At 47.4% G+C, this 26,894-nt stretch overlaps 1 protein-coding gene across 6 annotated transcripts; it reads right to left on the bottom strand.

Annotated features, from left to right (window-relative positions):
• Positions 1 to 1,120: 1,120 nt before the first annotated feature.
• sba (six-banded) lies at positions 1,121 to 26,894 on the bottom strand. Of its 6 annotated transcripts, none has more exons than XM_017247837.3 (10): positions 26,508 to 26,894; positions 25,279 to 25,494; positions 24,172 to 24,937; positions 18,840 to 18,963; positions 9,087 to 9,426; positions 3,543 to 5,881; positions 3,389 to 3,482; positions 3,006 to 3,335; positions 2,385 to 2,790; positions 1,121 to 1,697 (listed from the first exon to the last, which is right to left on the bottom strand). In XM_017247837.3, exons 3-10 carry the CDS (start codon positions 24,900 to 24,902, stop codon positions 1,247 to 1,249), a joined length of 4,815 nt encoding a protein of 1,604 aa, XP_017103326.2. In that variant the 5' UTR covers positions 24,903 to 24,937; positions 25,279 to 25,494; positions 26,508 to 26,894; the 3' UTR covers positions 1,121 to 1,246. The 6 variants fall into 6 exon arrangements, with proteins under 6 accessions (XP_017103326.2, XP_017103329.2, XP_070137293.1 ...); XM_017247840.3 differs by having other exon boundaries at positions 3,204 to 3,335; XM_070281192.1 differs by having other exon boundaries at positions 26,539 to 26,894.

Here is a 26,894-nt window from a genome sequence, read left to right as displayed (position 1 = left end):
TCCCTCATACAAAACCTTCCTTAAATACCGTTTTAAAATTTTTCGAATTTTTTCCAAGGGGTACCCCTTAAAAATTGGGAATTTACGACTTTCTACATTTTTCGCTCTTCCGATTGCCATAGCTCCTACAATTTACATCGGATCAGCAAAATATTCACACTTCTGGGATTAGAGATCCCGAGAAGCTCAATCCCTCATACTAAACCTTCCTTAAAAACTGTTTTAAAATTTTGCGAATATTTTTCAAGGGGTACCCCTTTAATTCGGAATTTTCGATTTTACGACAAATTGAAATTATAAATAAATGAATAAGACCAACTTTTGGATTACTGTTTCTTTTAATTCTTTATTTGTTTTGTGTGTTTCAGCTAAATGTGATTTTGTTCATGTAATTTTTATAATTATAATTTTACAATAGTTTCAACTAAATAAATAATAACAATTTTTAAATACAATTTCTCTTTATCGCTTTAATATGTGTTTTTGTATTTCGTGAATAATTTGTTTTCGATTCGCCGGTTTAAATAACATTCTGGGCAGAAACATGAATTAAAATTAGTCGCTTGTTTTTTGATTTTTCAGTTGTTTGCTGAATTATGCATTTTGTTATGGGGTTTTCACTTTTGATGGTTATTCGGCTGCTTTAACTTAGTGGCTAAATATCGGCTTACTCTAACTATTTATAAAAATATGGCTTAGTCTAAAAATTGCAACGAAAACAAAACCTATAGAACCAAGGATCTATACGCAATAAATAAATACTTAACAATTAAAAACCGTAGCTCGTGTTGTTTACTATTTACAAAACAACATAAATGGGCGCTCCCTGCAAGAAGGATGCCTTCTAAGAAGCAACAGAGGTCCTATCGCCTGCTTATTGTTTGAATTCTTTGTAACTTGATTTCCATTAACATTTTCTTTGCTGTTTTATTGTCTATTTCGAAAGTGTGGCATGACATCCCGAGCCGACGGAGCCGACCGAGCCGCCCGGCAATGCAACTAAGCAGAGGGAATCGTCTGTGGGTCCGGAAAACAATCAATACTAAACAACAAAACCCCAAAGCTGCGGCCAAGGATGACTTCTAACGCTTAAACCCTATGCTCTATACTCGTAGTACTCGTACATGGAAAGTCTCTATCCTATCCGATCCTATGAGGCCCGGCTCTACTGCTTGGGCCCGATGACGAGCCTGTAGTTGACTGTTTGTGTTGCTGTTACCGTCGCCGACATCGCCGACACGGCTGGTCATTTGGCCAGCTTCAGGGTGTCCGGCGACCGTCCTGCTCCGGTCACGGTTCCCGTTACGGCGGACACAGTCGCAGGCGGGGCGGGAGCAATGCGTATCGGCTTGGGCCGCTGCTGATTGAAGAGGACACTCAGCGTGGCCGAGGTACCGTTGCTCAGCACCATACTGGGCCCACTCGAGCTGGCCTGCCGCTTGCTCCGTGCCACTCCATTTGGTTTGCTGTTCGTTGAAGAGGGCTGTGGTGGTGACTGCTGCTGCTGCTGCTGTGGCGGATGATGTTGCTGCTGCTGCTGATATTGCTGTTGTCCGGCAATTAGAGTTGCTCCCGTGGAAGCAATGCCACCACTAGACGAGGACGTGGCTGGGGGAGTCGAGGAGGCTGAAATGTTATCCAACTCAGTCATTGCTTCTTGTATGGCCCGCTCGAGTTGCGAGTTCAGTTTGCGGCTCCTTTGTGGTCGCAAGGTGGGTGTGTTGTATGTGGTTGAGTTTTGGTTGGTTTCAGGTTGGGTTCGGGTTGTTGTTTTGAATTTTTTTTTTTTTTTTTCGTTTTCGTTTCGAGTGGGGTTGTTGTTGGTCATGATGATGTGATGATGGTTATGCATATACACACACAGAGTTATACACGTTGGGGTAGTTGGCAGGGCAGGGTTTAATTTTTGGATTTGGTTCAGCGCATATTTAAAAAAGAAACAAGAATATTAATTAGCAAATTAAAATTAAAATGTAAACAATTATCAAATTAATAATTAATAGATTTTGAATGCCGATTCATCTCTAATAGTTTCAATGCAAAATAAAGTCTAGCTACGGAGCAATAGTATTCTACAAAATACATATTATTTTATCGAAAATAAATTTAATTTTCTGGTCTAAAAATGCTTTCAAATCTACAAATCAAGTCTAAATATTTCAGGGCTATAGAAAATTAAATTTTAAACTATAAAGATTGAAATTAAAATTTCGCACAAATACTGAAAGCTTTTTAATAAAAGTAAAATAAATATTAAAATATATAATATTCTATCTAAAGTGCTGGTCTGGTTTTCACCTAAAGCCGTGAATTGCCTAAAAATCTTCTGCTTCGGATGATAAACCCCTCAGATTCATTACCCCCGATCCCCAACCGATGCTCACTTTCTGGTATCCTTCTGGGCCTTGTGGTGCGCCTCCAAGCCCTCGGACAGGCTTTGCAGCGAGTTGACAGGAATCAGCTCCGAGGTGGACCGGCCGCCACCGCCGAACCACTGGACCCACACGTGATCGAAAAGCTGCGATGGCGTGCATACACCGTCCGGCATCTTCACAATCTTTCCGGGCCAGGCCGGATGACCCCTGGCTGGACCCCAGATCAGTTCCCCAATGGCGAACGAGCGCGGCGGCATCAGACCCCCAGTTGATGTCGGCGTGGCACGAGCCGCCCCTCTTTGCGGACGCCGTGAACGTTTCGTTGGTGTCCTGATCCCCGCCGGCTTCTCTGGTGGCTCTGGGATTGGAGTGGCTGGTGGATTCGGTGTCAGCAGCTGAGTGGTGGTTGGCGACTCTACGAAAGGCACACACACATAGAGACTGGGGCTACGGCTTTTTGGGTTTGGTTACTCGGAAAGGTGGTCCCAGCACCAGCGAAGGATTACAAACTAAACAAACAGGATGCATAGGTGCAGGAGTGCAGAGATCATGCAGTGGCCAAATGAGTGGAGTGATGGTTCTTGTGCCGTATTAGAGGGTGGGTGCAGTTAGTCAGCAATGGGACCTTACCCTGGTAGTCAACGTTAGCTACTTTTTGGCTGTGGAGGAAGGTGTTCGTGTTGGAGATGGTTGAGTGGTTTGAGAGGCGCTGCACCAGGTGGCGCGGGGCGACGGTTGTTAGTGACGCTGCCGAAGATGATGGAGATGACGATGTTATGGACATGGATGCGTTTGTGGAATGGTTGTGAGAGTGCGGCAGCCGCATACCTTGCCCTTGCGTCAGGCCCAATCCATTCTCCAGGGCGGTGGCTGTCGCGGTTCCCTGGGAGTTTATGTGGATGCGTCTGATCTTCGTCTCCGAGTGCTTGTATATACCGCTGGGCTGTGTGAAGACGGTGGCTGTCGAGAAGCAAAAGTTAGTTGGGTTTTCTAGCTGGATCTCTAAAACTTACTCCTCTCACAGTCCGTTGATGAAGGCGACTGCCTGCTTTCCACACTCTGTGGGGATATGGCAGCATCCGGCTCCGAGCTAGAGACACATTGAACCTGGAACAAAGAAGGATATTGATTAGATCAGAAGGATCATTGAATATCATGAATACTTACCATGTCGCTGCCGGTACTTCTGTGACTTGGGGGGCGTTCCGGACTCCTTGGACTGCAGGTGGTTGTGTCCGGAGGACTGGCCGCCGTTCCCTGACGACTCAATGTCGACTCCGTCACGTAGGTGGCCTGGGGCGGATGCAGACTAATCTGCGTCGGCTGCGACGCCTGCTGCTGCTGGATCTGGATGGTGGTGGTCGTAGGACTGGCCTGCACGAAGGAGGCCCCGCTCTGTTGGCCCGTCGGCATCACCAGGCCCATCGGCGTGGAGTAGATCTGTCCAATAGGACTAAGCTGACCATTGGCCCCCACGATATACTGCTGGCCGCCGGCACTGGGCGAGATAAAGGATGGCTTGTTCTGCGGCGAGGGAGTGCGCAGCATCACGGGTCCTTGCGGCGTCAGCAGACTGGTGGTGGGCATGTTCTGAATCTGCAGCAGAGTAGTGTCTGGGGCCATCACCAGTCCAGCTGGCATCAGCAGCTGCTGGCCGATGAGGTTGACTTGCTGTAGAATCTGTCCATTCTGGAGCAGGAGCTGTTGCGTTGGCTGTGGTGTCGGCTGGGGATTGGGCTTGTTCACCACAATGCCCTGGATGCCCGGACTGAGCTGGAATTGCTGCGGAAACTGAGGGGTAGAGGCTGCTGCCGCTGCAGCCGCCGCCGCTGCTGCTGCCTGCTGGTGGAGCAGAGCGGGTGCCTGGCTGGGGATACTGGGCGAGATCTGGGGCGAGATTGTTTTGGCGGGCGAGGCACTGGGCGGCGGAGTATGGCACATGGAGCTCTTGCGTTTCCGTGCTCTGGGGCGCTTGGCTTCCGGCGAGCTGATGATCAGGGTCTGCCCCGTCGATGGCTGCTGCAGGGTGAGCATCTGCTCCGTCTGTTGCTGCGGCTGCTGCTGTGGCTGTTGCACAATGTAGCCTCCATTGGCCAGAGTGTTCAGCAGCACAGTCTGCGGTTGAGATCCTGCTCCGGCAGTGCCCGCCTGCGAGGTGATGATCTGGTGGTGCAAAAGCTTGGCGCCACCAGCATTGAGAATCACGGTGCCGCCGCTGCTGTTACCGTTCGAATTCCCGGCTGCGGCCACAGAGGAGGGCTGACTGACAATAAAGCCACCTCCTGGCTGCGGATGCAGTTCGGTTCCCTGTTGAGGATGCTGCTGGATGATCACTCCCTGACCCGGCTGGGCACCCGGGCGGTGATGTTGCGCCGTTTGCTTGCTGGCCGTGGGAATGACCAGCAATTGACCCGACGAGGTCATTATCAACTGACCCCCTCCAGGAGCTCCGCCCATGGACTGCAACTGCGTCACTCCTGTAGCGGCGCTGCTTAAGGTTGTGGTCATGGGCCGGCCGGTAACTGTTGCTGTTCCCGCCGTCGTCGTCACTATGCTCCTCGTCATCGTAGCCACTGCTCCATTGCTGCTGGCTACGACCGGCAGCCTCTGGCCGGTGATGATCTGCGCTGGCTGCTGTTGCTGCCGCATCACCCGCAGATGGGTGGGCATGGTGACGGACGTCGGAGCCGTCAGACTCGCCTGGGGCTGCAGTCGCATCTGGAGAACCTGCGGCTGCATTTGCTGCTGCGGCTTGGGCGAGGCCGAGGGCGTGCTCTTGGCCGTATCAATGGAGTCCGTGGGAGAGGAGAGGCTCTGCCTAGGACTCTCGTGGCTGGTGGAAATGGCTCCGACCTGCTCCGGCCGCTTTTCCACCAGATCTGCTGCCATGCTGGTGGACACAGGGGACACCTGGGGAGCGGGCACAATCGTCACGCTTGTGATCAGCGGGGTCTGGGGTCGGGCAAATGCCGTGTCCACCTGCAGGCCTCGGGTTCCTGTCTGTGAGTTAGTGGTCGGCGATGACTCCGTGTTTTCCCATTTTCCGTAGAGCGATAGGCGTCGGATCCGCTGGCGCTGCTGCATCTGCTGGAACTGTTGCTGATGATGCAGTTGCTGTTGCTGGGAGCTGTGGACAATGGGCTCCTGGGGCAGAGCTCGGGCCGTGGCGGTGGCAGTCGGCACTGGCTTGGACACATCCAAGCCCACTCCCAGGGTGTTGTGCAGAAGGGCAGTTTGCTGTTGCAGATACCCGGCCGGGTCGTCCTTGAAGTTGGGTTGCTGTTGCTGGCCTTGTGCGGCTGTTCCTGGCGGAGGTGGAGCAGCTATGCTTTCTGGCTGCTTTATCACATGTCCCAAGGCCGGACGCTTCGGAACTCCTCCCCCAGCTGCTGGCTGACTAGTTGGCATCACAGTCGGAACCATGGACGCGGGCGTAGGCGTAGACGTCGCCGTGGGCGTGGTTCGGACAGGTAATTTGTTATTGCCGTATTTGGGGCAATCAGCATCTGCAAATGGAGCAACAAATTGAAAAGGCAAAGTCAGTGAAAGGTCAAGAGATTGTTGATTCCTGATTTGGTTATGCAAAGCGCGTCGCGTCCTTAAAGTGCCCGCAACGTGTCCTTTTACCCAAAAAAAAAAAACAACAAATAAAGTGCCCAAAGGTCGGGTAACTTTTCGAGAAGTGCGGGGGATGTGGCAAGAAAATGGAGATGAATGTGGAGAAGGATGAAACAACCCGAATAAAATCAGAACACAAACGTGCTGCGCCCAAGGGGGTTTGTTGGGGCAACGTACCCCAAATGGTTTATCAGCGTAAGCATATAATGGGGGACTTATAATTAAAAAGCTTTGCTAAAAAGAACTCAGAATCACCCCCAACAAAAAAGTACAATAAACCGAATGGAACCAACCACAGAAAATTTAAATCCATTTTGGCTGGAAGCTAGCAAGAGCAGAGCTATTCGGCAAATACCTGCCACACCCGCCCATACGACTCTTGCCTGACCACCAACTTTTGCACCACCCGGTGGCACCACCACCACCCTGGGCACCCCAAGCTATTGCGGTTCGCGAAAATTTTCTAAATCGTTCGAAACTTTTGCTTTGTGCGGGGTTTTTAATGCGACGCTGATTGGACTTCCCGACTCTGCGACTTGTATGCACTGAGAAAAATAAATATTAGCTTTCTTTTTGTAAAAATTTCTATATTATGGGCAGCTATTTCGACCTGTAATACGATTGGCTAAGTCTGTTTCATAGTTTTTTGTCTTGACTCATTTTTTGTGCCGTGCATGTAATAGAGGATTGCTTCTGTCTGTCTACAAGGCCTTGGGTGTGGGCGTTGGCAGCGAGTGGGCGTGGCTGATAGGCGGTTCGCAGCGGACGCGCTCGACCAAACTTTAGCCATCAAGTCCCTTTTGTTTCAATTAACCTTTTCATTTTAAAGTTTTTAACTATGTTTGCCAAATGTTTGCCTCAGAGAACCCACTCCGACCATCCCATCCTGTCACTTCGTCCTCCAAGCCGGACTGAATGTATGAATGAACTGGCTGCGAAAACCCTTTTCCCCAAATTGGCAACAGTTTTGCAGTTGTTTTGCCTTTTTCCCTGCAGTCGCACTCGCACTCGCACTCGACATTCGCACTCCAGCAAATATCTCAAATGGAAATCAAATTGCTTTGAATTGCTGAAAGAAGGCCCTTTTCAAAAAACGCTGCCCGCTTTCTACCCAGCCATCCAGCCATCCTGCCAGCCTGCAGCGGATGCTGATAAAAGGATGGGGTGGAGCTTGAATTGCTGGCGGTGTCAATAGAATAAAAGTTTGCGCAAGTGTTTCCTCCAGGATCCTGAATGGGGATCCAATACAAATAATCCCAGAACATCACGGCAAGTATTTATATCTCAAAGTGAGCATAGGAGTAGTTTGAAGTCCTGAAGTTCCAGCAGCAGAGATTTCAAACGGAATTCAAATGTCCTTTGAGCCTTGTTTGGTTTGTAAAGTTTCGTAAAAGTTGCTAATTGGCTTCCTGGCTGAACAACAAAGAACTTGTTATGTTTTTTCCGTCACCTTTAAAGGCGAACTAAGCTACTATTTTTAGGATTTAAGCATCCTGGCCCCCATTTTCCAAAAACAAGCTTGCTCCCCAGACCTGCCCGAGGCGTTCTCAAGTGTAAATGGTATCCAGCAGTTGGGGGTCTTTAATAAACATAACATTTATTTATCGTGTTGCTTCCACTCGGCTTAAAGGGCCTCCAGCTGTTGGTCGGCAGATAGTCGAGGGGCGGTTGGGCGGCTGGGTGGCTGGGGGAGTGGGTGTTGCAATGTCTTTGACTAACACGTTGGTTTGTTGGAACGCGTTAAGTTCCTTTGACTGTTCGCACAAAAGACAAAATCAAAACAAGCTGAAGAATAGCGCCAGGCGGGGGCCACATACACAAAACAGAAAAGGAGACAAAGAGTCCACAAACGATGCGGGGGACACACATATCCGAAATGCACTTCCTGTCAGGATATCTACACTGGCAAAAAACGATTGAACCAAATCCCTTATAGAGACTAAGATACAGTCTTTGGGTTGTTTTTAGTGCACCACCCACATATCCTACTCCCGCCCTTTGAACGCCATTTTAAGCTTGTTGAACTCGTGCTTTCGCCGGTTTGTGTTTGTTTGCCTGCTTGCCTTGCATTTTTATCCTTTTCTTTGCTTTCACTCTATCCATGTTTATGTATATGCATAGCTATGTATATATTTATCTGTATCTGTATCTGTATCTGAATCTCTCACTCTGCAGCTGCCTGCCACCGTGTGCGTGTGCTGGCTTGGAGTCCCTGTGTGTGCAGTTTCACTTTATCATTGTCTAGGCATCGTTTTTCACTTGACAGAAAAAGCAAAAGCAGCAACAGCAGCAGCAGTAGCCATAGTCGACATCGAGCACCTTTTCCACAATTGCATCAGTTTGTGCAACCACAGGCGACAGTTGTGGATACAAAATTAGCTTTGGCTTTGGATTGTAAAGCAGAATATGCTTTGAAAATATTTTTTAAAAAAGCACACTTCTATTGAACTTTAAAAGTAAAACAAATTTGAAAGAAATTTACTATTCTTGTTGAATAAAAAAGGTTATTGACATGACCTTTACTATAAGCATATGTGTGTGTATGCACTTCCTGCTGTGCTCCATTTTGGCATATCTGACTTTGCTTTCCTTCGCTTCGCTTTGCTTTGCTTTGCTTAGGATTTTCCTTGGCCCAGCCAGCGCTTTTCGCACGTATCTACACTAGTTTTCCTTTTGGCCTGACCTCACCTCTATCCCCTGCCCCTCGTACCTCTTTCAACCCATCTCCCCTTTCCCCTGTGCATCCGACTTTGCTTCGTCTTGCTCGTCGTCGCTTTGCAGTTGCGCAAAAATGCAGGCATCACATTTTTCCATTTTCCATAGCACACTTTTGAGCGTTGCAAGTGCCCGCCTGCAGGGTCGCTTTGACAGCCAGGGTTGCCATGACGCCGATAAATAAGGGAAACGGAAGAAATGCCTCGCATATAAAATGCCAAATTTGTCAGAAGAACTTTTCGCTTGTGTGGCTTGCTTTGCCTCATTAAGACTTTATTTGATCATATAAGTCGGTGGTCCTTAATTATGTTTGGAATATTTTTAAAGAGACCCCTAAGACACTGCCCCCTATTTACATTTAAGTATATTATTTCTCACCTTTGTTGGCCAATTCAAGAATGGTTGTGGTGGCTTGAGCCGGGGGTGTTGCTGCTGTTGCTGCGACAGGCGTAGATGTTGTCGCCGTTCTGGCTGTCGATGTCATCAGTGTTGGGAACACATCGTTGACAGCTGTTGGCCCAGATACGGATATGGATACATCTTTGATGCCATGTTGTTGCTGTTCCTCTTGTGGTGATAGCTGGGGCAACTGCTGGTGCTGGGGCTGCTGCTGAGATTCAAGAAATCGCCTTTGGTGCAGGCAAGGTGTTGGCATTGACGCGGCTGTGGCGGGCGATTCCGCTCCCGCTGCCGGCAACTTGAGCGGCATGTTGGGCACCTGCAATTAGCATAAAGCAACAAATTGGCATAATTAGTATAAATGCCATGCAACAATCAAATTAGGCGCCGCCACTCGGCACACAATCGACGATAACGACGACCACAAAATCCGCAATCCGCAATTCGCGAGCAAACAGGGCCGACAAGCGCGCTTCGCCGCCTGCTGTCAAATACGTACATATGAAATCGAAAATTTAATCAACAAGCTTGGAATGCCAAACACACATATCGGCCAGGCACACACATTAGCATACACACACAGTGCCTCTATTAATTTGCATGGGAAACGTGAGTGGCATTCGCTAAAAATTAGATAAGCGCTTTGGCGCTTTGAGTTCCCTGTAATTACGGGCATTTTAAGTTCTATTATAAGCGCTTGATAAAGACCTTTCATTGTTTTGTAAAATTTAAAGTATTTATTTTTGAAAGCAAACCAAATACAGATTTTATAATTCCCTTTTAATCAATAATCCTCTGCCCTCGCCCTTGCTATTATGTTTAATCATTAGAGTATTGAGTTGATTATTTTTCGACCTTGCCCTGAGGCTTAGGCACAGTCCAATTAGCATTTTGTAAATGAATATTCCACAGAACCCGTTCATACTCATGGAGTACACATGTAATCCAATCAAATGCACCAAATTCATCAATATCGAGTTGGGCAGATCAAAGAGTCGCAAAAGTTTCCATGGCGACCGTGTCGGACCACCCTCTTATCCCTGTTGCCTTTGGCAGCAGGTGCGCCTGGAATTTATGCAAATGAGTCGCCGGCAAAGGTTTCGATGGGCAGGCCTTTTCCCTCCTTCATGGGGCACTGATCCAAAAGGTAACAACGGCGAGGAGATGGGGGCTCTACGGTGGATGATGATGAAGAACGACCCTTTTGGGGCCGTGCACTTTTTTCTGGCATTTCAATCAGTGGACGGCAATTGCTTCATTGGCTGGGCAAGCGATGGAAACGTGTCGCAACCATTTTGGGTCAGCAATTTGTACAAAACACACTCCGGCCAGAGCTGCAACCGAAACGAAACGGAACGGACCTTTTAGGTACCGATGACAGCTCCAAGTGAGCATTCCGCAGACCAAAGTTGGTTATTAAACATTAAAATGTCTCACTGGAGGAGTTTTATGGCCTCACTACCGACTGACTACTGACTGACCAGGGCAACGAGCCAAGTGCCGGGCAATTGGAGAAGGCAATAAAAAGTGGGCCCCAGTAACCTGACGAACGACCCGAGACGAATGCCCCGGGGATTGGGAATGGGACTTGGAATGGCCACTGAAATTAAATCATTGGCAACCTAAGTAGAAGATAATGAAACGTGAAACTGGTAACCATCCCGGGCGTAATTGCTTGATTGAAGTTTCTTAAAGATTTACTGGTTCTTGGGGTCTCCTCTCCTCAATTGAACTGACCTTTCGAAAGCCAATCTATTCATTGGCTAAACAAACAGCCATTCGTCAGCTCTTGAAATGCTCGTTAAAGTTTATTAATTGGCCACGCCCAGCCAAGAATGAAATAAATCCATTAGAACAGATCCCATTCCAGATCCTGGCGCCCCCAGCCTCCTGTCCCCAGCCCCTGTTGTCTGGACTGTTGCAGCAACTTGTGCTTCTGTGTTGCCTTTGTGGCAGCTTCAAGTGCTGTTTTGCTGCCGTAGCTTTGGCTGCCACTTAGTCAAAAGGCAGTTGGCGTCCGTCTTGCCGCAGAAAGCAAACATAATTTCAACTTGTGAAATGCAATAAAACCACAGCTCATCCCGGTCGGGATGGTCCCCAGGCCCCCCTCTAGAAAAGCTAGAAAAGCACAGAGCACTCAAAAACGGACAAACAAACAAAAATGGATGTAGAACATTTTCCGTTTGCCAACTGGGTCGTCGTCTGGTGCTGTTTCTGCCACCACAGAGACCTACCCCTTGCCATATCCCATCCTAGTTGTCTGACTCGCAAATTATATACACACTGTCCCTACATACATACATATCATAAAATTGTACAAAATACAAAAAAATTACGGGAAACGCAAATGCAATTGCAATTGCAATCAAACGTTGCCATGGAGAACAGAGTCCGGTTTTCGGACAGAAATTTAATGCAACTTCTGAACATAATATCCAAATTTAATTGCCATTTAATGGAAAAATAATTAAGCAAAACTGCGCACGTTCTCGACGGATGTTGCAGCTTCTGTTGCTGACAGCAACGAATGCAACATCAATGGCAGCTGCAACAGTAGGGGCATGAACGACTTTTGGTTGACTCTTTAAAATGGTAGAAAATATTTCCAATAACTTTAGTTGATTTGTATAATATTACTATATTTGTTACAAAACAGGTTATGATATATTATCCCAGACTTTACAATCTAGATCTATCTTAGTTTAAAATTTTAATTACCCAGCCACATTCCACATGTTACACGCCTGACTTATTTCCTGTTTCCAGAAGCCCACAATTATCTTGAAAATAATTACGAGTTCCTTTATTGACAATTACTCTCCGCATTGATGGGAGCCAAACCGAGCATATCCTTGCTGGCCAGGATAATGGACACCAAAATGGTTATTAGCACCACAGCAGAGCCAGCGAAGCGATGAAGCGACGCGTTGACACTCCACCAAAGCGTGCGGCTAATGAATACTCGAATTACATACGGACAAGCGGACAGATGGACTGGCGGACAAGCGGACATGCGGACAGACGGACAGGAAGACAGACGACCCGTACGTATACATAATTGAAAATACATGGAAGGTTACATATGCATATATGTATACATATCTGCAATATTTACATGAACCCAATGGCCGTATAGCGAAACATGCATTTTGCATATTTGACGTATTAACTGGGCTTATTTCGGGAGGTGCGGAATGGAGGCCAAGGCGGGAAAGGGGCGGGAACAACACGCAACAAAATGCCAAACGAAAATGCCAGCGAAATACCAACAAACATTGCACTTTTGCATGCATAATTGTGAAAATTAAAACGAACTGTGCCAGACACCAGCGTTAGGGGGTGGCAGGTGGCCATCGGCCAGTTGGCCATTTGGCCAGGTGGGGGGTGGTAGGCGTTTGGGGGCGTGGTACATTGTCCAGGCAATATGCAAACGAGCTGGGCGAGACTGAGTGCTGACGGCGGCGGAGGCGGTAGCAGGACAGCAGGTGCGAACCAAGCACAGGTGCACGGTCGGTGTTGCTTTTCATTAACATCATAATGACGGTCGAGCGGTGGCAGCTTTAATCCTTTCCAGGACGATGGCGTCAGTCTCGGGCTCCGACACTGGCACAGCAGCGGAGGCGGATGCGGACATGGACATTCGCTTTGGACACGGTACCTCCTTCGGGCAATTGTGCGCGCACTCACAACAGGAACTTGCGGCGCTGCCGGATATGAGTAATCGCTCAGTCACGTCGCCATCGCTGCATTGCCAAGTCCTGGAGGACTGCAGAAAGATTTTTTACTGTCCAACCCGCCTCGCTCTTGCCGAACAGCCAAACACAATTCAGGACACAGCCCAGCGCAGCCCAGAGTCCTCCGTGCATGACGTAACCCACAGCGGAAATCGCTCAACGTTAGTTGGGCGCGCGTGCAATTCTCTGGTTAATGCTCGACGGCTGCCAGGGAGGGCTGGAGTGGGTGACTGTACAGGTGGGACAGGTGGGCCAGGGCCTGGGTGGGTCTTCAGGACGCCCATTTAAACTTAATTGAAATGCAGAAGCCTGGAAAGAACCCACCCAAAATGTATAAATTTCAATGCCCTTGTCACTGTTTACTGCGGCAGGACTCACTTTAAGCGGAAATTAAATCAAATTGAGACGGTAACTGCACTGCAAAAAAATAGAAACTAAATATACCTATACAATGCTAGCCAATAAGTTTATTTAAAGTTAAAAATGATTAAAATTAATTGATGTTGACTCATTTTTCTCTACAAACTGGACCACTTTTTTGCGGCTATAATCTGGTCATGTGTGCTGTTTTTACGGCCATTCGGCCATCAAACCATATTAAATATCACTCTCCAGGCTAAAAAAGGATATGGGAGAAGCCCACCGACTGCTGCCTGACATCGATATCGATTGAAAGGACATAGTTTTTGGAGGGCAGTTGGAGAAGTCACCCTGAAACACGAACTCTTTTTCCCAAGAAAGTCGAAAAACTTTTCGCAGTGAATTACAAGGTTCAAGTATGTCAGCCAACCATGGACACCTGAAGAACCACGCCCCTCAACCGCTGTACACATCACCGGTTCAGTCAGCCAGGCCTTCCCCGGGGTCCTTTTGCACTTGAAGTCCTGCCAATGGCACTGCCTCGGGCAATGCCACGCTGTCTGCTCATGGCGCGTACAATATTTAATTTGGACTAATGAAGTTTCTATAAAAACGAGCGTCTGGAATTCAATTTCTGCCACCAAAACTGCTAAAATACAGCCAGTCAGGCAGCCAGCCAGCCAGTCAGCCAGCCAAGTGGGGTGAAGTCAAGACAAGTCAACTGAAGACGCGGCAAGTCAAGTCTTCCTGCTCACATTCGAGTGACGTGCAAATTACCACCGAAAAAAAAAGAGCTGAAAACAAACGACTACAGAGTGGCCAAGATGCGGATGAAGATGCGCGGAAACAGGCAGGGAATCGCCAACAACAACAGCAACAATAACAGGCCCCATGAAACATACAACAGCACACCATACAGCCCGATGGTTTCCCATCCCACCGTCCAACTGCCACCTGCCGCCTGCCGCCTAATTGTTTTAGTTGTTGTTCCATGAATATGCTAAATTGTCTGCCACAGTTCTGGCGTGGCCTCGCTCTGCAAATGTTTATAAATGCAAATTGGCCGAAAAGTGCAGTACAGCAGCGGCAACAACAGGAGGAGGATGAGAACAACAGAAGGAGAACCTAACTGGAGGTGGAGATGGAGGGATCGTGGATGACGGACGTGCTTGGTTGCATTTCGGCGTCAAAAACAGGCGAGAACCGAAAGTGCAGAGGAGACCCATTAACTGCGCCAACTGGTGGGAACTGGTGGGGACTATTGGGGCACTGTTGATTGAGGACTGAGCATGGGGATAGCCCTGAATGAACAGCCCTAAATGACTGACAACAATACAACAATGTTCGGCGATAGCCCTCCGCGATAGTCCGGGCAGGGCTCACTTTCGTTTTCTGGCCCTGACACCGCGATACGCGGCTGGCACGATTCGTGATTTGCGATACGAGTCCGGACTCTCCGGGGCTGTGGGTTGCCGCGGATAGCCAGCCGCTGATTGGCAAGTAACCTTCACGCACCACATTGGGTTCAAGTCGGTTGGCAGTCATCTGGGTCGCAAATTAAGTAGCTAATGGGTGTCTCAGGTTACAGAGGTTACGAATTGAAAATATAAGATACAACCAAAGATAATTAAGAGCCTGCTTGTCGCAAAGTCACAAAATCAATATTTTTTGAAACAAAACCCCCTTCATTGTGTCGCCTCTGACATTTTGGAATGGTGCGCCTGTATGCGTATCGCGTATATCAGCTGCCACAAAAACAATTATTTTGTTGCCTTTATTTTTATTGTAAGCTGTAAATTTTTGAAACAACGTTGCCGACGCGACTGACATCGTTCGGCGCTGACCTTCTCAAGTTTGTTTGCTTTTGTTTTCCTCATTGATTTTGCTTTTGCTTTTACATTTGTTTTTGTTTTTACTTTGGAAACGAGCTGGGGCCAAAGTTTTATTTATTTGCCCAACTTGCCTGGGACTTGCCCTTGCCCCACCCATTTGTACCACAGTTCACAATTCACAATGACGACTCTCGGAGGCCTGTGGCACTTGTGCTGCAAAACGCTGCGTGCAATGCTCTCGAAATAGAAATCCATTGGGGACGCCTTGTGAAAAATCAATTTCAATTGTCTCGCACTTATCGAAAAAATCGAAAAACGAGTAAGGAGGATAAAGTTTGGGGGTAACCGAAGGCTGTATACACTTGCGGACATCGACATCGACTTCTAATACATAAAAATAGGGGAATATCAAGTATACGCCGTGTATGACTCACTGAGAGGTCTATAGTTTTGTTAACATTTATCCGATCCTTAAACGGAATACCTTAAAGAAAGGTCTGTATGTTAGGTGTTGAACGATATTAGACAACCCTCTGCTAGAGTATAGAGGTGAAAAACAAAAAACAGCCGACCAACGAACTTTCCAAAACGAGTCAATCTTTTTCGCTTTTGTTTGTTTTCGGTTTTTCATTTGCACTTAGCAATTGAAAATTTCAATTGTAAATAATTGTTTAATTATCGACAATTGCAGCTGACTGGCTGGGGTAGCTGAGAGCTGAACGCCCAGCAGACAACAAAAGCATTCGTTTAGCCTGGCTGCGTGGCCTCCCCTGGCCACCCATTTCCCCATCACCCACTGACTGCCATCAAAAGGCCATAAATCGAAATCTGAGTCATGGACATGGAAATATGCGAATGGATATATGAAGGTATACATATATGGGATAATTAAAGAGCCAGAGCCACAGCCAGAGAGCTAAAGTCGATTCCAAATGCGCTGTAATTACAATGGATTTTGCTTGGTGCGTATGTCTAATTAACCACATGGCGTATACGCAATTCACATTACGTATACGCCGTGGTGTCTGAGAGTCCATTATGTGCAATACATAAATTATACATCAATCAGTGTGGCCAGCCTAATCGGAATTTCCATAGCGCGACATCGATTCCATTGAATCGAAGATCGAGGAAATAAGTTTGCCATTCAGACCGAATCTCGGCCGGTTGACTGGAAAACTAGTTATGTGAGTGATACTGCAACTGCAATTGTCTGCCGCCAGCAGCAGCCTCTCTGCTCCACTTAACATTTTTCAGCCTCAAACTTTCCAATCGCAGCCACTAAAGCGCTCAAACTTTGGCAGCCAGCCCCAGTATAGTCCGCCGCGACATCATAATTTGCAGGCCCAGCCATGGAGTGGCTGACAAGTTGCGCGCCTGCCAAGCAATACCAGCTCCGATGACTGACAGCCGCTTTGTCTAGCTCTGGCTCTGGCTATGGCTCTAGCTCTGTCTTTGGCCAAGACTTTCACCGACCAAAAACCCAGACACACACACTCATTCACTCACATATGTCATACTGGAAAGCCGAAACCGAAAAAGGGGCTGAGAAAGAGAAAGACAAACACAAGAGACTGAAGAAAAAGAAATCCCTAACCTACCACACCTCAAAAGCTCAGAGCTCCGAACTCCGAGCTCCACCATAAGAAAGAAAGGCAGTTAAGACGACAGCTCGAAATTGGCCATAATCAAAACAGAAAAACAGAAACGTAGACCTCATCATGTTCGACCATCAATCATGGCCAAAAAAAGAAACGCGCGTGGCAAGTTGAATGTGCCACAAAATAATAAAATGAACAAAAAAGGGCATCCTTCGGGGCGAGAGAGGATAAAACAGTTGCCACTAAATCCACGATACCAGTCCCCATGCAGGAATTATGGCCAACAAAGAGCACACACAGCACACAAGACACAGCCATCGACTTGTGGTCAGCAGATGTGAGAATCCAACCAGAAGACAGAGACCGACACTCTCGGTTAGACAGAGACAGGACGACAGAAGGAGTCGGGACTATCGGTGGCACAATGAAGTGTTTAGTAAACAAATTGCGGTTGCCTTTGATAATACGCAGCTCAGCTTAGCACATCGAATGGAAGCTGGAGGGCGCCCGGAGGCGGACGAGGTCGAGGGGGTGGTGGTAGTTAAGCGATGCGCAGCCAAGTGGGTGGCGGGAGGTGGTGGGCGTGGCAGGGATGAGCCAAGTTATAAGTGCATTGCACCGAAATATCGATTGACAGAGCAGCTGGAGCAGCAGAAGCAGCAGCAACAAAAGACGACAATCAAAGCTGGCGGGTTCAGACGTTCAACTTAAAATGCGTGTGTGTGCACTGAGAAAAATCGGATGAATTTTAAATTACAAGTTTTTTATATTGTTTTTCTATTATTATCCAAGATATACGTTAGATTTATTAAATAAAACATACATTTTTAATCTTAAAATGCTTTATGTTAAATTCAACCTCTCGATGAGGATAAATACTAGTGACGAGCATGCATGGTCTTTCTCAAATATGATTTTTTGTGACGAAAGAACATGTTATATTGCTTAAAATAACTAAAAACCCAAAATCTGGCATTAAAATGGCCATCAAAATAAAATTAAAAGCTTTCTTGCCCGAAATTCCTTAAAATCCAGGTCACATTTTTCCACCCGGTGCAGTTTCTTAAGAGTTCTGGGAGCCCATTAAAAGGACATTGAATGTGCGCGGGCGGAGGGCGGTAGGGCGGTAGGAGTGGAGGCTATAAAGTGGGGGAGAACGTTGGTGGGGCGTTGGCGTTGGCGCTTTGACGGCATCAACGTCACGCAAAAAAACCAAAGGGAAACCATAAACTCAAATTAATGACCTCGGCCGGCGGGAGCAGAGACAGTCACTGAAAAAAAAAGAAAGAAGACAACGGACAGCGTCGTCGGACAAATGCTGAAAGACGAGACTGAAGCCAATAAGACCTCCAAGAACAACAATGAGCCGGGGCACAAAAAAAATAATAATAAGACGATGGACTAAAAACCCCAAGACAGAAGCAGGAGCTGGCACTGGCACTGGAGCTGGAGCGGGAGGAGCCAGTAGCAGAAGCAGAACAACGGCAGAGCAAGTCCAAGTCGATGTCTGGGCGTGATTTACCGTTAACAGTTTTTTGTTGTCGAAAATTAATCTTATTGCAGGCGATTTCACTGCGATTTTCACTGCACTGCTCTTCCACACAAACCTACATGTACTATATACATATATAGAGATTTAAGATATATACAAATTGGAGCTACTCCCTTTTGGCTCTCGAATCTTGAATCTCTCCTCCGGAGTCCGGACTCTCCATTCGGCTTGCTCTGTGATTATGCAGTCGATGTCTCAGTCTCAGGCACAGTCTCAGTCTTCGTCGTCACAGTCGATTTGTTGTCAAACTGGTTTTACAAATATTTTGCGTTAATCTGGAAGCCCCAGCGATGAGGGCCAGGCCAGAGTGGGGGGGATAGACGACGGAGGAGCTGGGGCATCAGTTACATTGCAGCACAGCTCAGTGAAAGTCTCCTGTGCCCGCCAATCGCCCCCTCTCTCGGATAGTCAGTGCCACCAGCACATTCAATTAGATTTAGCTCTGGCTTCTCAGATTCAGCTACAGCTCCAGCTCCAGTATTAGCCGCAGCTATAGCTTGGCTGTAAGCCCCCTTCTGTTCGGGCTCATTCATGGCTCGGTATTTACAGCCAATTATGAGACAAACAAGTCCGACTCGCTGACACCAAATACCTTACCTACACTTAGAACACGGTCTTAGTGGGTATTATTTTGATTTAAGTGCAACACTCACCTGGGCATTAAAGTCGAAGAGGTATTCCGGTCGCAGCGGACACGGCAGGCCGCACTTGCAGGTACCCTGGGAGAGCAGATAGTCCTTGATCTGGAACTGGGTGCGTAGTGTCCTGCCCGAGGGGCTGTAATGGTAGAGAAGAGGAATGGGGTTAAAATCCGTTAGTAAGATTAATTAAGTGACGGCCCTAAAGACTAAACGCACAATTTGTTCTATGGAAATTATGCAATTACCCAAGGCCACTCGCCATATGCCCTTTGAGTCGCCCACCGCTACGCCGCCGGGCAATTAGCCTGGCCAGAGCGAGGCACGAGTGCTGGCTGGCTAAGCGAGTGCTTGATTAGCCGCTAATTAGCATAATGGGCATTAACATGACAATGTAAAACGACAATCCGAGCGCATAAATTAATCCCAATCAGGGCCGATCGCAGGGCGCAGAATAAGTGCGCCTCGATCTGCGCATAATTCTTCCATCGGGTAACTGGTTTGCTACAGTACTTCCTCCTGAAGGAAGTTTGTTTCTGTAACTAGGCATGTTTTTGGGGTGAACCAGCTGGAGAAAATGCGCAACAGATTTTTGGACCAGAACTGAGATTCTTGCCTCAACATCTGCGGGAAACAAAGGAGCTCCTAACTCATACATATGCACATATTAAGCGATTCAGAAAACACGCCTATGCGCAATAAAAAAAAATTATGAAAAGGCAAAAAATTGATTTAAATTTTGGGCACTTAAATACCAAAATGAAGAATGGGCATAAACCCAAACGAGGCAACAAGGAACCCTGCGAATCAAGTTTTGAATAAAGCCAAGCCCCTCGAACAACATCGAACGGGCGGTTTCCACTTCTTTTCAGTGCGACACGTTTAACCCTTTAGAGCCCGCCGTTCTCATCCGATCCGGGCCACGCATGACCGCAAATCTGACGACATAAATGGGGTTACTTTTGCACAAAAAAAAAAAAAACGAAACGAGAAAACCATGGGTATATAAATAAAATAAGAGGGGGAAAAAAAACAGTGAGGAGGAGATGCTTATTAATTGTAAAGTGTGAGCACGTTGAAGGAATCAAGGGCGCTGATGATGACGCCAGAGCACTCGAGTGGAGTCTGATGCCGGGGCTCAAGTTCCCAAAACCCATGCCCTGGTCCGCCCTGGTCCCTGGCAAAGGTCCGTATGGGAAATCTGAATAATGCATGAAGTGTGAAAGCGGCAAGGGCATTAAATGAAACGACGACGACAGCAACAGGAGCTGCATCAAGACCTCTGGTCTGGAGCTGGAGCTTGAGCTCGGCTCGGGTGAAGGAGCTGCTGTGGAATCAGCAGAGACAACAATATAATTGTGCGACAGAAACATCAGAGAAACGGCAGCAACGAGAATCGTGTTACGGGTTAAACAAGTATGCGAATTGTCAATTGAGTAGCCCTTTTAGCTGGCCAAACAGGAGATGCTCCCATCTACCATCTACTCCCAGCATCAGCATCAGTCTCAGCATCAGCATCAGCCTCATCCCCATCATCTTCATCTTCATCAATGGCAATGCGAAACGGAAACTGGTTCTGGTTTGTTTTATTAATTATTTTTAACTACTTACGAGGCCCAGAGGTTTTTCAGACTGAGACTTGTTTGAGATTGGAAAAATCGATGGCAAGTCGATTGCCAGACAACACGAACAGCCAGGTCCTTCGAGGCAGGAAGAGCGAGCGGACGAGGGTAATGCGATTGAAAGAAACAGAGAATCATCAACGCCAAAAGCTTATGGCTCAATTTGTATGCAGCTGGCGTGGCGAGAAGCTTAAGAGCCCACCGCTTACCACTGGGCCAGGTTGGCATGAGAAGGGTGGGATTGCCATGGCATGGCATGGCATGGGTTTGAGTTTCCAGAGTCAGAGTCAGAGTCTCATGCAGAGAACAAAATAAGTCGCAATAAAAGCAAGTTGAAGACACCTCTTTAAAGGTAATTGAAATTTTTATAGAGCTATACAGTCCATGGAGGACAATGAAAAGGGTATAGCCTGTTTTTTAAAACAAAGGCTGGTTCCTGTTGGTACTTTCCATTTCACAGAACATGTTCTCCTCTCGACGAGGAAAACTGTGTATTTCCTTTCGGTGTGCCAGACCGAGAAGTTGGCAGCTCATTAAATTCTTTTTCTTCTCCGCACTTCGTTTTTTTTTGCGTTTTTTTGTGGTATTTGCACAAAATGCGCTAATAACGTGAGTGGCTCTGACTGCGGCAAGAACCGCAGGCATCCCCCCTACCTCAGCATTTCACTGTGGCCACATGAAAGGCGTTAAGCTAACGAGTTAAAATAATTTAATAAATTACACACAAAAACGCCGAGTGCCAAAGAGTTGCTGTCGAGTGGCCATCATCTGGTTATGGCTCTAGCCATGGCTATAGCCTCCTTCCCCTTGAGACTCTGGCCAAATAGGTGGAAGAGTTGCACGCCCCTGTGACCTTGAGGGCACCCTCGAGCCGCGACAGACAGCTGGGACTGGGAAATGGGCCTGAGCCTATTACTAAATTAATAATCCCAAACAGAGCAAACACAAAACCGTCAGCACTAGCAACAGAAACAACAGCAAGATGGCCCAAAGGCAAAATCAGCAGCAGGACCAGGCCAGATACTCTCTGGCGCATGAAACTGTAAAAAATTATCGCACAAAGACAGACAGACAGAGTGGAGGACAGAGGCCAGAAGACCAGAATTGGGTGGGCGCAGCAGTTGGGACACACGATGCCAACGAACCGGGGCAATCCTTTCCCACCAGCCGTTTATCCGTTGTCCTTGCCAGCCATGTCCTTGACAACGCAAAGGCAGGCAGCGAGGCGGGCAGCCCACAAAACGAAAAGTGAATCATGCCCACGCCAAAAATGAATAAGTATTTTTGGAAAGGAAGGCAGATGTCTGCCACTGAGTCATCGGAATCATCAAATTTTGAGAGTTCTATTGAAAGGAGTTTTATAGAAATTTCATTAACTTGAAGATGAAGTGCAAACATAGATAGATCCTAATAGATTTATCAGAAAAGTTCATCGCCGAATCAGAAAATGGGCTTTCCCACGACTCCACTCGGGAGACAAATTCGCATGGTGGGCGTTGACCAAAGTCAACAAGCCAACACTAAGCCGAGGGATTTGCAACGAGGGCCGCCTAAAATGTGAACAAAATAAACACATTTGAAAGGCCCGAGAAGACCCATGGCTGAGTGTCTCAGTCTGCCTGTCTGTCTGTCAGTCCGGCTGAGTGACTAACTGACTGACTGACAATGCAGGCAGGCAGCAGGCCACGGAGGACGGACCTCTGCTGATGCAACCTACGCGTTTGTTGAAAGGTAAAAAAAAAAAAGAAAAGGTAAGAGCGGGCCAGAGGCAGCGGGGTATTCGCATTAGGAAAATGGAAAACTGCTTGAATGGCTGGACAGGCTGGACAAACTATTCCGCATTCTTGTGCGAGCTGGCGGGGCGCTTTCGATTCGCCTCGAGTTTCCTCGATCGGCGATCTCCAGCTGCCGTTTTGGATTTATGATTTATGAGCTCAGTGGGCGGCCTCTGGCATCTCTGGCTCTGGCCCGGTTGACCTGGTCACCTCTCTCTCCTCTATCTCATAGTTTTTGCAAATTTTCCGCCCTCTGCTGATGTCACGTTGCGCCGAAAGCATTAGCACTTGAGCAAACAGCGAACGGGAAGAGATTCAAATGCTTGCGCAACAATTATTGATTTAGAACACAATTCGGGTGCAACATTCCTTCCAAGAAACAGCCAGACGTGGCCGGGGCCTCGACGGAAGCTAAACAACAAGAGGTACTCATGTAGCTCGAGGCCAGAGGTCTACTCGGCTTGATTGCTAAAGGATTTGGCTAGTTTCTTGAGAGGACTATGCTTTGGCTTTCAGCGACAAGCTCTCATAATATTAAGTGCTCGGACTTGAAGTAAAGTCGCCTTTTTTGGTAGTTTTTGTACCTTTTAGTTCGCCCCTTTTCAACCCTTTTTTATTCGCAAAATCGACCATTGAAGGTCCAAATACAAATACCAACGAAGGGTCTGGAGGGGTTATCTTGGTTTGCGAACCACGAAAAGGAATGCCCGACTCGGAAATATGCGAGGGGGCCGAGTCGAGCCGTTTGGCAAACAGCAACATCTATAGGAGACCCGGCAGCAACACGCAACATGGAAGTGAGCAGCTGCTATCCGGTGGTGGACAATGACAGCGCTTGACACACGATGGCGATGGTGATCACAGAGAGAGGGACACGACATGGCAACCGAGGCGAAGCGGTGCCCTCAAAGTGTGTCCTGCCAGGGTAATGTAAGTTAGTGAGTGAGTTGTGACATTGCCCGGTAAATGGAGTGCGGCGGATAAGCTGCAACATCTTGGCGCTTCTGCGACGTGAGCGCAATAATCATGAAGCCTGGCCAGGCACGTAATGATTTCTGTCATAAGCAGCCCCCCAGGCCAGGCTTTAGAAGGCAAAAACAAACAGATTGGGACGGAATATCCCTGAAAGCTTTCAATCTGCCAATCGACCGTAATCTGGGCCCTCACCCTTCTCGGGGATATACAGCTGCGGGCTAAACTATCCGAATGGAACCAGACGAGACCAGTCAAGCACCTCAGAAGTGCCAGCCACTTATAAAATCAACAATTACCCAACATCGGCAATGGCCGAAAGGCGCCAGAAACAGCAACGGCAACAGCCACAAACTGAGTTTGCACAGAGCCCAAAAAAAAAAAAAAACTTGCATAGTTTCCAGGCATTTCCCCCCTCTGGGCGAGCGAGGCAGTGAGAACAATTACAAGTACCCCTGGCAGATATATCCACATACCCGTGTACTCGAACTCGATGCTTTTCAACATATTTGAGTAAACATTTTATTTGAGTTTGTAATTATGTGTGCTTGATGATAACTCGCAGATAATGCCAGGTAAATATTTGCCTCGACTCGTTGATGGCTGATGGTTGTACTGCCTGGTTGCAAAAACATTTCTGACACGACTACTGCAACCCCCCAGACGCCCACTAACAATATGCCACAGTCAGGTCCCTCTCTCTTTATCCCACTGACCCCTGGACACTGGCATTTCCTGTACAGTGAGGCCCGAGAGAAGGGGCTCTGAACATTTTTATGGTTTCTCGAATGCGTTCACCAGACAATAACCAGATTGACTTTTAGCCCGAGCCCCCAAAGTGCTGTAAATGTCATGTCCGTAGTACGTACAACACAGCCCCGCGGTTGCTGTCGAGAGTGCTCAACCAGGCGATATCCTGTATCCTATATCGGTATCCGATAGCTAAGATTCTCCCCTCAAATAGTGGGACACACTCACCTGATGTAGGCCACTTCATTGTTGTTGGTTAAGCGACGCCAGCCAGGAGCCAAATTCCCATTATAGCTAGTATTGAACTTCCTGTTAGGTTGGTTACTGTTGCTGCTAGTGCCGCTGGGGATGGGGTTGTTAGCTTTGGCAACATTCTTGGCATAGAGCTGATTGTTCTGACTCAATTGACGCGATGCAATTGTTGTCGGCAGGCAGTGTGCCCCACTAGCAACAGTGGCGGAGGCAGCAACAGTTGCCGCCGCCGCCGTTGTCGATTTAACTGGCAACTTTATTTGCGCCTGTCGCTGTTTGGCTTGATGCTGCTGCTGTTGTTGCAGAAGTTGGGGGCTGCTGGTGGGGCAGACAAATATATGCTGTTGACTGGTGCGCTGCTGCAGTTGCAGATTCGTCGCTTGCATCATGTTTCCGCTGCCATTTCCATTGCCGTTTACCAAGCCAGCTGGTAGTATCTGTTGCGTATGTTGCTGATGTTGCTGATGCTGCATCGATGTTGCACTTGTAACGACCCGCGATACAAATTTCGTCTGTTGTTGTTGATGGAAAAATTGATGTTGCTGGTGCTGCTGCTGCTTGAACATATTGATCTGCTGGTGCTGCTGCTGTTGGTGATGCATTTCGCTTGCAACTGTCTCAGCACTGCCAGCAATGTTTAGCTTGTGCTGGTGCTGATGTTGCTGCTGCTGCTGTTGCTGTTGCTGTCCAGCAGAAGCAGCGGCCATGGCAGCCGTTTATGAGCCTCTCCGCGAGTTAGGGGCTGAAAGAAAAGGTCAATTATAAGTTGAGCTTTCAAAGGGATAAATGCCCAATTTGAGGAAATATTTGTAGGAATGCCCATGACACAATAGCTCTTAAGCTTTGGTTTTGGGTGACTCAGTTAGGGAATTGCGTAGTTATGTGGCCTTTGTTTATGCGTAATGGCCAATTCCACAGGTCTAAGCCCAAAACTATAGGGCTTCCAACAAATAAGATGGCTCTTAAGTAGATATTGCTATTTGGAAACGACAAATCATGGGCAATCTTAGGCCTGGCGCACCTTTTTCTCTTTATTTATATTTATGGCCTGTTGGTTTTTGCCATATTCTGCTATCTGCTCACCTTTTAGCTTGCTTGTCGGTTCGGCTCGCTCATTTGCCAGCATATTAAATTAATTTTGAGTTATTGTGTAAACGAGACGACGCGGCCATGTCATGTTTATGTTTTTTTGCTTTTATGGTTGTGGTTTTGGTTTTGTTTTCAAAAACACTTAATTTCACTTTTTTTTTTATATTTCTTTTTTACTTCTTACTTATACTTTGTATTCAACTTTTCCTTCTGTAATAATGCGACAACGACTTTTATATTTTGCCTTGTGGCTGCCTCGCTGCTGCCTTGCCCCCCAGTTGTTGTTGTTGTTGTTGTTGTTGTTGTTGTTGTTGTTGTTGGATGGCTCTTTTTTTAACAATCTGCTGCTCATGACTTCATTTGGAATTCAGAAAACGAACGTCAGCAGCACACAGCACACACAGAGCTGTGGAGAGCAAAGAGCGCACAACGCGTAAAAGTAGGTGAATGGAGCATGAAGACGCCAGCCCAGCCATGCGGCAGTAGGAGGTGGAGGAGGAGGGTGGGTGGACTCTGGCTCGTAGGACCAGGACGTATGCAGATACATTTGTATCTTTAAGATCGCTTCGTGGCTATTGTAACACAATTATTCGCCAGACCGACCGACCCAGACGCAGACCGATATTATATCTATAATTAATTAATGCGTGCTGTGGCGGCCGCCCTGCCTATGTGGACACCACCTGCCCTCGGGTTCTGCTCGAGCGATCAACACACAAAAAACAACAACAACAACAACTGAGACAAGAGACAAGAGAGCAGCTGTTTGCCTTGGGCAGTGGGATGAAAACGCTTGTAGAGGGTATTGGGCAATGAAAACGCGTGCCTTTGCTGTATTTACTGCTGCTGTTATAATATGTACAAAGTGACCTCAATACGCATTACTATGGGCACACACACACACCACACCACACCACTCTACATTCACAATTTATCTGCAGCTGCACTGGTCGGAGGCCCAGCAAACTACTGGCCCAGGTCGCACTTAGATTACAACAAAATACACTGAACGGCAATTAAATATGAATTAATTACAACGCTTTTGATTCACGCAATATTTCTCTATTTCGTTTCTCCGCCGCCGAGTCCCTCTCGCTCACGAAAATTTTTCGCTGCCTTCGGACAGGCCAGGCACAGGCACAGAGGCCTTTCGTTGGCCGTATTTCGCCTTTCGCCACCCCCTGGCCGTAACGCTGACGCTACCAATTGCCCGATTTACGCACCCAATTACGACTCGAACTTATCCGCATTTACTTCACTATTTGGGGGCTTTTTTATGGCCAATCGATTGGCCAAATTCCGTGCACTTTCGCGAAAAACAAACACCCGCACTTTTTTTTTCTCTTCTGCTGCTCCACTGCTCGGGTTCGAGTGCCACTGTGCGATTTTTTATTTTTGGTATTATTTTTTTATTATTTTGTTATTAATTTAACATTATTTCCGACCTCTTGTTTCTCGTTCCGAACGTGCATTTTTTTATCTCAACTGGCGCACTTTTGCATGTAACCGATTGCTACCCGTTTCTAGTCGATGAAGTGCGAAACGTATCTCGTATCTTTCGGATGTTTGGATGTTTAACCGATGGTCAGCTCCGAGATACTCAGCTGTTT

Source organism: Drosophila bipectinata, chromosome 3R (genome assembly GCF_030179905.1).
Source record: "Drosophila bipectinata strain 14024-0381.07 chromosome 3R, DbipHiC1v2, whole genome shotgun sequence".
Classification (NCBI taxonomy): Eukaryota; Metazoa; Arthropoda; class Insecta; order Diptera; family Drosophilidae; genus Drosophila; species Drosophila bipectinata.
The sequence above is the reverse complement of the archived record's forward strand: the minus strand, read 5'-3'. Positions and strand labels throughout refer to the sequence as shown.

Coding starts and splice junctions, on each gene's coding strand:
- sba (XM_017247837.3), bottom strand. CDS start 24,902: ATGGCCGCTGCTTCTGCTGGACAGCAACAGCAACAGCAGCAGCAGCAA. Junction 5,882..9,086: donor TCTTGAATTGGCCAACAAAG/GTGAGAAATAAT, acceptor CTCCATTTGCAG/ATGCTGATTGCCCCAAATAC. Junction 3,336..3,388: donor ATCAACGGACTGTGAGAGGA/GTAAGTTTTAGA, acceptor GCTTCTCGACAG/CCACCGTCTTCACACAGCCC.